This window comes from Octodon degus, unplaced genomic scaffold (assembly GCF_000260255.1).
Source record: "Octodon degus isolate 3935 unplaced genomic scaffold, OctDeg1.0 scaffold00094, whole genome shotgun sequence".
In the NCBI taxonomy this organism is placed as follows: domain Eukaryota; kingdom Metazoa; phylum Chordata; class Mammalia; order Rodentia; family Octodontidae; genus Octodon; species Octodon degus.
In genome coordinates this window covers 10260199-10275230 of record NW_004524670.1, presented here as the reverse complement: position 1 = coordinate 10275230, position 15032 = coordinate 10260199, and the positions used below count along the sequence as shown (strand labels likewise).

The 15032-nt window shown below is 39.3% G+C and overlaps 1 protein-coding gene across 1 annotated transcript in view; it reads left to right on the top strand.

The window, feature by feature from the left end:
* The window catches only part of Svep1 (sushi, von Willebrand factor type A, EGF and pentraxin domain containing 1), a 217470-nt gene that overhangs the window by 160490 nt on the left and 41948 nt on the right, over positions 1–15032 (top strand). The window contains exon 37 of the mRNA XM_004638106.2: positions 12546–13218. Within this exon, the coding sequence (XP_004638163.1) occupies positions 12546–13218 (673 nt within the window). The remainder of the gene's footprint in view (positions 1–12545; positions 13219–15032) is intronic.

The following is a 15032-nucleotide window of genomic DNA, read 5'->3' as shown; positions in this document are numbered from 1 at the left end:
TTGGTGTTCTGTATGCTTCAGTTACCTGAATGTCAGACTGTTTCCTCACATTTGGGAAGTTTTCTGCTATTACTTCTGCCAATATTTTTTTAATGTCATTTGTATTGACTCCTTCTTTCTCATTGGTGCCTATTAGTCTCACATTGTTCATCTGTGCATCATCTTGCAAGTGATGAATTATTTTTTCCTGCATCCTAGTTGTTTTTAAGAGACTGTTTATCTTTTCACTAGCTGCACCAGCATATTCAAAATCTGAAACTCTGTCTTCACTTTCACTCAAACGGTTTTTCAAGCTTGTGATTGAGATTTTAAGTTCCTCTATATCTCTTTGACTCTGATTCATGCGATCTATTTGTTTTCTGTATTGCTCATTCAAGGAATCCATCATTTTTCTAATCTCTTCTATTTTTTTTATCAATGTGTTCTTTAGAAGCAGTTATTAATTCTTTTATTGCAGAGTATTTTCAGATTGGGTTTACTCCCTATGTTTCTGTAGTTGAGTCTTTACTTGAGATGCTGTGAGTTCAAAGAATTCTTTTTTTTATTTCAGAAAATAATTCCATTCTGAGTTCCTCTATAACTTTCTGCTATTGCTTATTTACTATCCATGCTATTAATTCATGCATTTCAGCTGAGCTAGTGTCCTCTGCACTTATTCTGGGTGGGCACTGGGTTTCCTCCATATGTTTCTGCATTTAATTCTTTACTGCAGATGTTATTAATTCAGGGAATTCTTTTTTTATTTCCAGTCTGAGTTCCTCTCTACCTTTCTGCAGTTGTTTATTTCAGAAGCTGTTGATTCATTGATTATAGCTGTTTGAGTCCCAATTTGTTCTGTGTTAGTGTCCTCTGCACTTGTTATGGGTGGGCTTGCGGTCTGAGATTGCATTTTGCTCCTTCTCATTGTCATTTTGTGTAGTGCTGTCTTCTGACCTTTGTTGTAGAGCTTTGATGCAGTTATAACCTTAGTACCTACTGAAATTCAGGTGCAGATCTACAAAGTTTGGATTTATCCAGCTGCGCCTGGTGTGGGTCTGGCTGCTGTGCTCAGCTCCTTCTTGCTGCTGCCCTTGGGAGTGAACCTGTTGTGCCCCTCTGGAAAGATGTTCTGCTCCTGGACTAGCTGGGTGATTCTGTCTTCTACACTCTCTGCAGGGATTGCAGCTGCAAGGCTTCACCCTAGGCCCGTATGCCAGACTTGAGCAGAGTCTGAAGGAGACAAGGTGGAGTAGGGAGGAGAGGAAGCACTCCCACACACTCACTGGGCCTGGGTTAGGGCTGGATCTGGGGTCCCCAGAATGTGGCAGAAATTCTCACTCGGCAGGCTGGGGGGGTTGCTGCAGAGTGGTTAGAGGGTGCTGCGGAGTGGGGGGGGTCCCAAGTTGGTGGAAGAGGGTCTCATCCACCCTGCGCCTGGGCTCCGACTAGCAGGTCCCACCATCGCAGGGTAGCCAGAAGCTCTCCCACACACTCACCAGGCCTGGGCTAGGGCTGGATCTGGGGGTCCCCAGAACGTGGCCCCCATGTTCTATCTTGAGTAGCATTTTTAAGAAAATGTATTTAGTATAGGGTCTCACTACATAGATTGGACTTGTAGTGAACCTCCTGTTTTCAGCCTCCCAAGCACTGAGATTCCAGACACACACAACCACTCCCAGTCTCAATTGCCATCTCAGCATGCCTCGGGGGCAGGACCAGCATGGCACACCAGGGATCAAACCGCGGTCCCTAAGCTCTGCCTAAACAGGTGCTTTAGTCTGGCCGCCACTTCTTCAGTAGCTGTCTCAGGTTGAGCAGAGGCATTAATCTTGCCTAGCTGAAAGTTCTGATTGATCTAAGGGAAACATAGGAACTTTGGGTCCCATCTTTTGAAGAATGATCATCTTTTGATAGTCTGAAATATAGAGCAAGGAAATACAAGACTTTAGCCTACAATGACAAAGAGTCATGCAACAGACAAAAATTCCAACGCCCACTATCAGCCAGAAAAGTTTTGTTTTGTTTTGTTTTGTTTTGTTTTGTTTTGTTTTGTTTTGTTTTGTTTTGTTTTCCCATCAGGTTGTTCCAGGGAACCAGGACGCCAGCCAATCATTAAAGTTTTCAGAAGAGTCTGGTATTCATTGTTTTGTGAATGTTGATCCTGCCATGCAGAGCACTCAGTTGCAGAGTTGTCAGGAATATCCACACAACACTCTGTTATGATAATGGTACATGGTCCACCCTGTGCAGCTGTGGAACTATCTAGGGCCACTTGATTTTGTAGAATGGCTTCTCTCCTCATTTTTACTTCAGAATTTAACAATGAAACACCTTCTGCAGTGTCATTCAGAGCTGATTGTGCATAGTCAGACTCATGGGATACAGTATGTCATCAAGTTCTACTTGAGAAATAAAGATAGCAGGCAGATGATTGAATCAGAGGAACAGTGATCCCATCCAGCAACGTCTCAAGACTGGGAACTTAGCCCGTAGATCTGCAGTCCTATTCCAGCACTCTTGGACCCTTGGATACCTAATGTCTACCTTCCTATCCATCCTGCAGGCAACCAGGGCTATAGAGCCACTGGGTACCATTTGGGGCTGACCAGTCAGTAGCAAACAAATCAGAATCTTAACACAATAAATAGTGCAATTGTGGCCCTGGGCAGGAATCCACCCCATGTTTCAGATGGAATTACTCTACCTATCATAAATATGGTATTTTGTTTCCAACAAAGAGGTACTGGTTGGCTAAACTGTATCTTTTTTATATTTAGTCAAGCTTTGTGTTATGTTTTATGTCTGGTTGTCCCCTCAAAGCCTCACGCAGTCATGGGGCAGGGACTTCTAGAGTTTGAGATTAACTCATGATGCACTGGGCTTATGGGTTTTAGTACTGCTGGGATTATAGGTGTGAGTACTTCCCCCAGCCTGGAGAGGATAGCCTGAATGCAACTTAAGGGAGACAGACTTCTTCTCTGTAGCCACTGTTGCTGCTGCTCCTCCATTTTGTTCCTGCTCTTTGCCACTGCCATGAAAGGTTGCTCTCTGCCCTGTGCCACTGTGCCTTGGAGCCAGCTGAGTATGAACAGGAATCTCCAGTAACTGCGAGCTAAATAAACCTTTCTTTCCTTCATTTTGGGTGTCAGGTATTTGTCCCAGCAATGACAGAAGAATAACTGAGATTCTGGTTTTACTATTACTCTTTATAATCTTAGTTATACTTTTCCTTTTGGGGTTAAAGACCAAGTCAGATGGAGACCTGTGTTACCCAAAATTAATCTTGCTCTCTATGTATATATCAAGATCAGTTCAGACTCCTCAAGCATTACTTTATTACCAGTATATTTTTTTTACTTGAAAGAAAAGTGTCATCTATTGGAAGATACTTTCATTTTTCTGAAATTAAAACTCTGAATGAGAGTAAGAATATTATGTCCCTTTATATACACGGTCCTCTCTGTGATGTCCTCTGAGAGTGCTACACTGGATGAAAAGGCTTTTCCTTATTCCTTTTTTCTGGTCAAATTTGTAACAAAGCATTTGAAACATACAGGAGAGAGAGAGAGAGAGAGAGAGAGAGAGAGAGAGAGAGAGAGGGAGGGAGGGAGAGAGGGAGGGAGGGAGGGAGAAGGGAGAAGGAGGAAGGGAAAGATGGGGAGGGGAAGGGAGGGATGAAGCAAACGAGGGGGAAAGTACTTCTGATCAAATTATATGTTAATTTTTTTTTTTAAATGCAGAACCAGGGATTGAACTCAAACCCTTGTGCTTGCCAGGCAAGCGCTTATTCTACTGAGCAATCGCCCCAGCCCCATGTTAAATTTTTCTATAGTTACCTTACATCTCTTTTGCTAAAAGACATACAATGCTGCAGATATACATAGAAGCCATTGTATCACTCTTCTAACTTCTTCAAAATAACAAGTGCATGTTTTGTCTATGTATTTTATTGATTTTTGTATATTGTGTATGCTGCTTCATTTTCTTCTTTAAACTTTGATTTTCACATGCCCTTTTATTTGTACATTTTTCCCTGCTTATGGCCAATTGAACTCATTTTTACTGTTCCCTAGTACTTCCTTGTAAGAATGATATATGCAGTGCCAAAATATTCTTGTACCTGCTTCCTGCCATGTATGAAATAGCATCTCAGGCATGATGACAGGTGGAGTTGCCGGGCTGTACATAGCTGTAATCTCACGAGGTAGGATCAAATGGCCTCTCAAAGTGGCCAGGCCCCCAACACCCCGAAGCCACGAAAACCTTCTCACCTCACATCCTGGCCTCCATCAGCATCGCAAAGCTTGATCACCATCTCCAGTATGGTAGTTGTTTAAGGTTGTCTTACTGTATTGCCCCCAGAATCACTGGCAAGGCCAAGCAATTCTCAGAGTTTTCTTGGAATTTGAATTCTCTTACTCCATGAGTGAATTGTCTGTATTTGTCTGGTTTTATGTTTTTTACTGATTTAGTTGTCATTTATGCATTCAAAAGTATCATCCTTTTTATCACATAAAGTACTAAGGTCTGCTCATTTGTGATTTTCTCTTCACTTTGACTATGGTGTTTTCCATCATATAATTTTTATCTTAATATAGCCATATTTATCTATTGTTTCCTTATAATTCAAGTCAAATTTAAGGCATTATTTTCCATATGCCAAGATCATATTCAAGTACTCAAGGGTGTAATTTATCATCTCAACACTGAAATACATCTTACTTGTCTTATTACAGTCTATTTTATTCATCCCTTCATTCACAACTGTGTAAATTAGTCATCTATAAATATAGTCAATATTTACTTAGATTTACTTACATATTTATTAATTTTTTGCCACTATTGTTTTTGCCATCCACCTTTTGGGGGGGCCAAGTAAGGTTTCTAATTCCTTAAGATATCCTTTGTGTCTTTCAGTAAGAGTTGTTAAGTTATACAGTTTTTGTCTACAAATAATAGTATTTTACCCTAGCTCTTGAGTTATATTTTATCTGGGAATACAAGTCTACATTGAAAGTTTTTCCATAAGTATTTTGAAGATGTTATTCAGTTGGCTTATAATATCTCTTGAGTTTCTAATATCAGTCTAATGTCATGGATGTTGACCAATGGCAGCACTGCCCTCCATGGGCACTTAGCCAAGTCTGAGACTATTTTTTGGTTGTCCTAACTGATTGGAAGCCACTAATTTCATCTAATAGTCAGAGGCCAGGGGTACTGGTAAGTATCTTACAAACCTTACGACAACCCTCCACAACTAAGGGTGACATGGTCCAGATAACAGTAATAGAGCTGAGATTGAAAATGTTCTTGAGCTGCTATTTTTCTTTCAATAACTTTTTCCCCTTTGCTTATTTTTTAACCTGTATGTGTTTCTTTAATGTTTCACTATGATACAATTAACTGTATATTTATTACTGTCATTCATCTTAGTAATCATTAGGGCCAGCCAGTTAGCTCAGCAGATTAAAGTGCCTGCTTAAGCACATACAGGGGCTGGGGATTCAATTCCTGGCCTGTGATGCTGGCCCCTCCCCTGGGGTCCCCTGAGACAGCCATTGAGACTGGGCATGGTGGTGTGTGCCTATAATCTCAGCGCTTGAGAGGCGGAAAACAGGAGAATCACTGATCTACTTAGTGAGACCCTGTAGAGCCTGTACTAAATACATAAAAAAAAGAATCATTGTACATCTAAAAAAGCATGTCTTCTACCATTTTTAGAACATTTTCAGTGCAAATATTTGCTCTTCCTCACTTTTTTTCCTCCTCTTGAAAATCTTGTGTGCTATTCTATTTTTATTTTATTTTTCACCTTTATTACACATCCCTTTTTCCATCACTTTATCACCTTGCATTATATTGGAGTACTTTCCTCATTTCAATCTTCCAGTCCACTAGTTTTTTCTTCTAATATTTGTAACCTGCTTTGAATGTTCTCATTAATTATTTAAATTTTATTTTCTTTATTTTTATTTCTAAAATTTCTATTTGTCTACTTTTCAAACATTTTTTTCTTTTTTTATACCCTCTTATTTTTAATAGAATTTTGAATTGTGTGCCTTTATTTCAACATGCCTCATCATGTGTTTAGATGTTTAGACTATTTTCTTCTATAAGCTCATTTATTGGGATGCTAATCTTACAGTTTGTTCTGCCTGGTAGCCCATTCACAATAAAAGATATGCTTGTGTTTTGTAATTTCAAATCATATCTTTATAGCAGACAAGGCTTTTTTTATCTATCACCTTTTATCAATGACAATCCTATGACCCAGGTTTTTAAACAGGTGCCTCAAGAATATCACTAGCTGAGAACACAATTTTGTATTAATTTATCAGTTTGAAGGTTTCCCATGCAAAGTGAGGGCTAAAAATTCTAATCTCAAACCTGCAAGAGGTTCAGATTTACCTTAGTGGGAACTTTTTCTACCCAAGGACCCAGATAATATAGCAGTGAGCCTGTGGTGGAAATTCACTATTTCACTCTTTCTTAAAATGTTCTTCCAGGAAGTGGATCTAGCCAGAGACTCGAAGTATTACTGCTTTATTCAACTGCAAGGTTTTGTACACATCCTCTGTACTTTCTTGTCTTGTCTAATCCACGGTCAGGGATAGCATTCATCTATGGACTACCCTTTCTGGTTCCTACTTCCTTCTCACATCTGGAACATGGAGATTTCCTTTCAATCACCTCACCTATGAATCTAAAATAATGTTTGTTATTTCAGTAAGTTCCATATAGGGAGACTTTTCAGTCTATCTTCTAGCCAGTAGTAGAGGTTCTCATGCTTTTTTGACTTTTTCTTCTTCCATCAAATTAGTATGGCATCATTGTTATCGAAGTATGACTTCTAAAAATTGTGACCTGTCTTGACTTCACCTTCCACTTCCTAAAATGCTATAGACCGGGTGAGCTTCAGTCTTATCTGCTATCTTGACTTCCTAAATACTGTCTTCTCTCTCCTCTGTATTCTGTGCCAGCCATTCTGACCTATTCACTGCAGGTATATTTATGCATTCTTGCTGCCACTGCTGATTTTCACTTTTGCACTGGTGGTCCTTTGCGTTGGCCTTTCATTGAATTATAGGAGCAAGATCAAGTCTCAACTTTATTTATTTATTCGCATTGGGAATTGAACTCAGGACCTTGAGCTTGCCAGGCAGGCACTTGTGCCACTGAGCTGCGTTCCTCGCCAGTCTCAACTTTAGCATGAAAAGGCAGAGAGCTCAGGAAAGCAGAGCGGCATGATGATGAGAGAACAGGGAAGAGGCAAGAAGCTGTGTTTCTTCATCCTGCCCTTCACCTGGCTCTCCAAATTCATCTTTCATCCAAAATTTATCTTTTCCAAACTTTTTTCGGAACCATCGAGCATTAGAGTATTTTAGTTATTTAGGCAAATGTAAAAGTGGTCATTTGTTTGCAATTTTCCTTTTCATTTTTAGCTTTTTTTTATTTTTCAACAAATAATACACTGCATATATTCTTCTTTGTGGTTAATTGCTGTACAAGATGCGGACTTGTGATCCTACTTACAAACACCATTAGAACAAATCATTCTATTCATTAACAGAATGTAACTATATATCTATCCCAACCACTTTGAATACACAGATACAAAATGGACATTCATCTGTATACCCCATTTTTTCTAAGTTCCGTTATTGAATATTATAGGTGTGTAAACTCAGCAAAATATTCCAAAAGAGTCCAGTAGCCCATATTAGCATTGGGTCTTCTGTTTAACTGGCAATGTCAGAAATTATTGACCTGAGTCCCCCACATCTCAACTTAACAGCATGGCTTTATTTCTTATAATTTCGTCTTCATACTTTTCTGCTGGATGGTTAAGACCAAGGTAAAGCAGGACCTATGCAACAAGAGTTGTAGCTTTTTGGTCTGAGAAGGTCAGTGAAATGCCCTCAGGATTTGTCCTGAGATCCTGTACCTCAGATTGTAGAACCTTTATCAGGGCAGCCATGTGGATGAGTCACGGCCAATGCTTGGCCAATGTGCTCTCTGTGAAAGCCTGAGAGAGTGTCTTCTCCCCATGTGACTCTCCTTAGGCCCACTCTATGTCATCGATCACTTTCCTCTTTGGCCCCATAATCTTCTTGATCAGAAAATTTGGGACACTACCGAGGTACATGACGTTACAGTACAAGTTCTCATATGTCCTGTGTCTTAATTGACCTTAGAAGGCTAGGGCCAAAATGTTGGCTTTCCTTGTATCCCTCCTTTTTCTCTAATTTTGGTCTGCAAACTTAGGTTGTTAACCATCCAGAAGAAAAGCTTATTGTTATTATCAAACGATTTGGGCTATCAATCTTAACCTCACTATCTCACTGCATTTCAAACATCTTAGGCATAATAAGGAACAGGTATTCATTTTTAGCTTTATAAACCTTGGTGTGAATCTCAGAAGAGAGGAGAGCTTATTGATATCACACACACACACACACACACACACACACACACACACACACACACCCTACTCATATTTCTTTTCCTTCTGGTCTTTCTCAAATATAAAGTCCTAAATCTACTTACTGGATATGGTAAGATAAAAGCTTTGATCGTTGCTGTTAATTGAGAGCCGGATTCATTGTTGATACAGTTGTCCTAATGAAGTTGTAATTGTTTAATGCACAGTTCTTCTCTTTTAGAAAAAGTGCTAATGTTTCACTTGGGAGATTTCCTATTAAGCTGAGCAGGGCATGCCCATTAGTACGCTTCCACTTAGAGTATGAATTAAATCCCTCAAATTTGTATCTGAAAATTACTCTGCCCATTTTCAAAGGCTTTTTTGGGCAAGTGATCCAGAAACATGAAAATATATCCCAAGAAGTTCATCCTCGGGTCCTTCTAAAGCATCCCTATGTCCTTGGCAGGCCGTTCTTCCTTGGACTTATAGGGTAAAACAATTTGTTTTATACTGTATGTAGCCTAATTTTAAAAAGAAATATGCAAAAGTGTCCTGAGTGCCTCTTGAATGAGAATACAAAACATGGCACAGAATTTAATTAATATTCCTTCATCGTATTACATTTGAACTGATGCCAATATTTCTTGCCTCGCTAGCCAGCATTTATGGGCGTATTTCATCATATGTACATAATTTTATCATTCTCTAAGTGATTCCTAATATATCCCTTGTAAATCTTAGATTTCTAATATAATGAAATAGTGTATCGATTTCATCATTCATCAGTTATATTGCTGAAATAGTGCATAGCTTGACCACAGATTAATCATACTGCTATGCAGATAATAGTTAATGATTAATTCATCTTTGTGTCATTTGGGAAATGTGTCTTTCATGAACAGCTTAAAAGACTGCCTGATATATATTCATTTTTAATAAACTTCTTCATTGTTCTTCATGGACTACATTATGTAGCTATTTAAAGCACTGGGACCCTTAACACTCAGGATATTACAAGGGCCTTAGGGGATTTGTGTCAAGAACAAGGGCCAGAGACCAAATATGTATTTCATATGCTGCTTCCAATTAATCGATGCCTGCCACGTCCTCACCCACCACACAGCACATTCACCTGTCAAAAACACACCAGATGCTGGCTTTTGTCCCTCACTTTTCAAAGTGTGAATATGCTGCTCTTACCTGTAAGTTCCTGATATGCCCCTGGCATAACCACTCTCATTTCTTAGCTCATGCTGCATATCTACCCTGAGTGAGCTCTGTCAACTTCCTTCTCAATCACTCCTCTGTTCCTCAAGCACTGTGGTTGTGAAGTGGCCTGCGACGCCCCAGGTACTAGTGGGGTGGGTGGGCAGCACAGATGTTAGCAAGTACACTGGCATCGTCTCTGTGGACCGAAGATGTGGCTGCAGCCCATAACAAGTCATTAAAGAGTTACTGAATGAAGATCTGAGTGTTAACTGAAAGCCACAAAGAAAATCCAAGTTCTTAAGTCAGAAGAAGTGTATGGCAGGTTCTAAGGAAGCTTGGCTAGTATTGAAAATGCATTCTTTAAATTCATATTCAACAATTATGCATTGAATGGTAATATGCCATTAAAGTATAGGACAGCTTTGGAATTGGTGGATATTTTTCAGAAGGTTAAAGGTCAGAGGCATAACAGAGGGCTGTTAAATTGTAAGGCACAGTTCTTGTGTCCTCACGATACTCTGAGGAGCAAGGACAGTTCCGAAGGCACATACTTCTCTGCAAAGCAGCTGGTCACATTAAATAAGAAAATGTACAGACTGCTCAATGGGTTCTTAGAAGTCAGGGATTTCTAAGACTATGTCTATGAACTGCAGCCAGTGAAATATGCTATCATTAGCAAGGGATCCACGAACACAATATGCTATCAATCACAAGGGATCCATGAACACAGTGATGCCTGTTTGAAAGTGATGCAGACTGCTGCAAAATATTAGGAGTCACGATGAATGGAACTTGCACTAGAGCGTCTTCACACATGAATGGGGAAATTTGTTCACCCAAACCAAGGCTAATGGTTTTTTAATAATAAAATCATGCTTTTAATATGCTATTATATACAGTTTCTTGAATTCTGTAAGATAAAAACAATCTAAAAATTTGTTAACTTCATATCCTTATATAAAAAACTGAGCTTTTGCAGAGGTATGAGTTGCCTGACTGGGGGACACAGCTACTGGGCATGTCTATGAGTGTTAAATTTGAGATCTTGTCTATTCATGGCATGACATATGGCCACAGGTGGGGTGCATACCTATCTCTGCTGATGCTTTGTCTTTCAGTCTGTCTCCTATAGATTTCATAAATATTTTCAATGATGATGAATTACAATCTCTGCATAATAGCTCATCTTATGAAGCAAAACCTCAGGGTGAAATTTTTCGTGACAAATGACTCAAATATCTTTGTTGATGGATGGATCAAATAAATTCTCTAGTGATACCATGACAGAGTGTCATAGGGCACCAAATGATGGTCTAATCTTTCACTGGTAAGAGATAGAGAAGAGAGATTAAAAAAAAAAGCAAAAGAGAAAGGAAGAAAGTGTTATTATAGGAAATGTGTAAGAATTGGGTCTAATAAATCAAATTCAGATTCCAACTCTATTCCATAGAGCTGTGCTCCTTTGTAGAAGTGACCTTTTCTGTCTGAAGCGCCATTCACTAAGCTATAAAATGAATAGATCAGTTTGTAGAAATCTGATTCAATGAGGTCCAAAAATATTTTAGCCCCTTTACCCTTCGATTAGTATCAAAAATGATACTGGCCAAATTTTAGATATTCCTTCAAGACTGTCATCTTTTTTATCAATCACATAATGACAATGAAAATAAGCATGACTTAAATATCAGTATTCCAGTATTGCATGCCCTAGTATTTTGCTCTTCTTTGAGATAGTACTTGTGAGTACTTCAAGATTTTTGCAAGCTATCAGTGAAAGTACCTTGTGCATAAAGAGAGTCATTAAGCAAAATTCATACTGATTAAATAGAAAATTCATCTGCAAAGCAGCTTTTAATTGTACCACATGAGAGAAGGTTTTGGAGACATTGATCTAAAATTATGATCTGTGTCTTAGTTGCTTTTCTCATTTGCTGAACTGACACCCAAAGTGAAAGAGGGAAAGGTTTATTTAGCTAACAGTTTGTAGAGGATTCAGTTCATAACTGGCTGGTTCCAAGACAGGGTGGTGTGGCAGAGGGCAGCAGTTCGTGGAGGTGGAAGACAGCAAAAGCAAGCCAGGGAAGAGAAAGACAAGACTCTTTCTGTCCTTTATATTGTGTGCAGGCTGCCTCCCTAAGGCAGGTGTAGCATTCATACCCTTAATCCAAGCATCAGATTGTAATCCAATCACACACTCTAAATTCAATAATCTTTGAAAGCCTGAAGGGCTCCCATGACTGCATAAGTCTTTGGGAGGCGATCTAGATACATACCATAACCATCACTATTTTAAAGTTTGTTGCCTATAAATGTATAACTAAGAGATATTTCTAGGTAAACACGGTTCTTTTATGTTTTTGAGACAGACTATGCAAAGCTATGAATTCACACTGGCCTTGAACTCCCTAGATGAGATTTGCCTCAAACTCATGACAATCCTGCCTCAGTCTACTAAGTGCTAGGATTAGAAGTAGGTACCACCACGCCTGGCTATAAATATGGGTTTTGGAACTTGTTTTAAAGACTAGTGCTAAAATCAACAGACTAAAAGCATCTAAAGACAGATGGAATTTCAATTTTGAGTTCAGTCAAATAGAAACATAGCTTAATCTCATTTTTATTTTAAAATTCTCTAACAATTACTAGAGTCCTTTAAATAGGAAGAGTTACACATTCATCTTTCTGAATACACATTAATATTAAGATGCATTTATATGCCTCGAAAGAAGGCCACTTGATCAATAAGGTTCATATTAATACAGTAACTATTTTTTTATTTTATAGTAACTATTTTTTTTTAAAACAGAGGTTGGTGAAACCAGGGATGGAACTCAGGCCCTTGTACTTGTCAGGCAAGTGCTTATTCTACTGAGCTATCTCCCCAGCCCTTCAAATATTATACTTATCTATTGCCCCTTTCCTCTGTATCTCACAGCTATACCCTTGCTGGTCCAGATACCATTAAATGCCTGGCCAATGGCAGGTGGAGTGAAAGTAATCAACAGTGTCTGGCAGTCTCCTGCGATGAGCCCCCTAATGTGGACCACGCCTCTCCAGAGACCGCCCATCGGCTCTTCGGTGATATTGCGATCTACTACTGCTCCGATGGCTACAGCCTGGTGGACAATTCCCAGCTCCTGTGCAATGCCCAGGGCAAGTGGGTTCCCCCAGAGAATCAGTCCATGCCTCACTGTATAGCTCAGTTCTGTGAGAGACCCCCATCTGTCTCCTACAGCATCTTGGAATCTGGGAGCAAAGCAAAATTCGCGGCTGGCTCAGTCGTGAGTTTTAAGTGCATGGAAGGCTTTGTGCTGAACACCTCAGCAAAGATCGAATGCGTGAAGGGTGGGCAGTGGGACCCTTCCCCCCTAGCCATTCAGTGCATCCCCGTGCGGTGTGGAGAGCCTCCGAGTATCCGGAATGGCTATGCGAGCGGATCAAACTACAGTTTTGGAGCCATGGTGGCTTATAGCTGCCACAAGGGCTTCTTCATCAAAGGGGAGAAGAAGACCACCTGTGAGGCCACAGGACACTGGAGCAACCCAATTCCCACATGCCACCCCGTGTCCTGCAGTGACCCGCCCAAGGTTGAGAATGGCTTTCTGGAGGTAAGAGACCAATGAACTTTGACCACCAACAGAGCCACCACTAGGCCTGATGCTGGGATTTTGACACAGGTGCTTCATATTCATTGTCCAAAAACAGTAAGTAGCAAAAGTAGTAAGTAGTGAATACTAGAAAAAAATTAAGGTGATTATTAATCCTTCCAATATATAGGGTCTTGTATTTTACTAATATATAGGTATTCTAGCATTTTGTGGCATTATCTTAGCGTCCATGTTAAGTTAAAGTAAGCAAATTGTAACAAAATATGGTCTTGCTTTACATAGTTACTTCAGAGGGTCAGTCAAATAGCTCAGCAGATTAAAGCAGATTAGGCAGATGCAGGGGCCGGAAGTTCGAACCCCGGCCCTGCCATGCCAGCCCTGCCCCAGGGGGCAGGGGTCACACTGAGATGGAAGTTAAGACTGGACTTGGGGGTGCGTGCCTATAATCCCAGTGCTTGGGAGGCTGTAAACAGGAGAATCACTATGAGTCCAATCTATGTAGTGAGATCCTGTAGACCATGTACTAAATACAAAAAAATTTTAAAAAGTTACTTCAGAATGCATATGCAGTTTCTTTTAGGAAATAAAGATCTAAACGGAACCTAAAGAAATGTATTATCATTTCTTATTTTTAGGCAAAAGGTAGGATAACCGCTTAAACTGCAGTTTTACATTACTCCTCTCATAGATATAAAGGTTAGACAGTGAAAGTTAGCCTGTCCTGAGCATCCGCTGCTTGCACACTGATAAGTCCTCTCAATAAGCCCAGCAGGGAACAGGAATAAGAATCTATTCCCGGGGCAGGGGAGATGCTCAGTGGAATACGCGCCTCTCTGGCAAGTGCAAGGGTCTGAGTTCAATCCCCAGTTCTGGAAAAAAAAAAAAAAAAAAAAAAATCTACTCTCTAATTCAAGGGCAACTTTAAATGTGTGTTTTTTGTTTTTTTTTAAGCCGCAATATATAAGGCCTTTTCTTCATTAGACTCAAAACCACAGCAAAATCTTTTAAGACTTTTGTGAAAATGGATTGGTTTTTAGCTTTGCATTGAGAATATAGAGTATACGTGAGAGAAGACTTTTAAATATATTTATATAACAGATAGTTCTGGAACCCCTACTAGATATCAGACTTAGTTATGAGCACCAAAAATCTAACATTTAGCGATACAGATTAAGTCTGTGATGGAAAGTGGTTATACCACCTCCAACCCCATAACTCCAGGAATATGTGCAAAATCAACTGACTACCACCAAGTTCACTACAGTGCTGTAGCTGGAAGTTACCTTTATCACCACTGAAGGACCATTATCATCTTTTTAAAATTGAAATCAATTTATCAAACACAACCTCATCATTATATATTTATCTGAATTTTTTTACTTCTCTGAATTTTGATATGAATATTAATGTTTATTTAAAAGATGGAAGATGGATTTTTATTTTCCATCTTATAACCTAGAAGAGATCTTTAAAAAGTGTGGATGAAGGAAATAAAACTCTAGTAGTATTCTTCAGACATATTTATAAACATCTTTTATTTGTATGCTGTGCTACAGTAATAACAAATACATGTGTATTTATGCATCGGTTTACTACTCTATGGTTAGAACAACAAACTGTAGCATTTCTTTGGTCAAAAAGATTTTTTTCAAAATGTACCATATAATCAAGTGGTGGTGAGACAATGGCACACATACTCCAAAAGGTTTGCTATTGTTGATATAATTATAATTTTCAGTGTGACCCAAATTATTCAATCTTTTACATTTTACTTCTGTACTTCTAGATAGATAGGTAGATAGATAGATAGATAG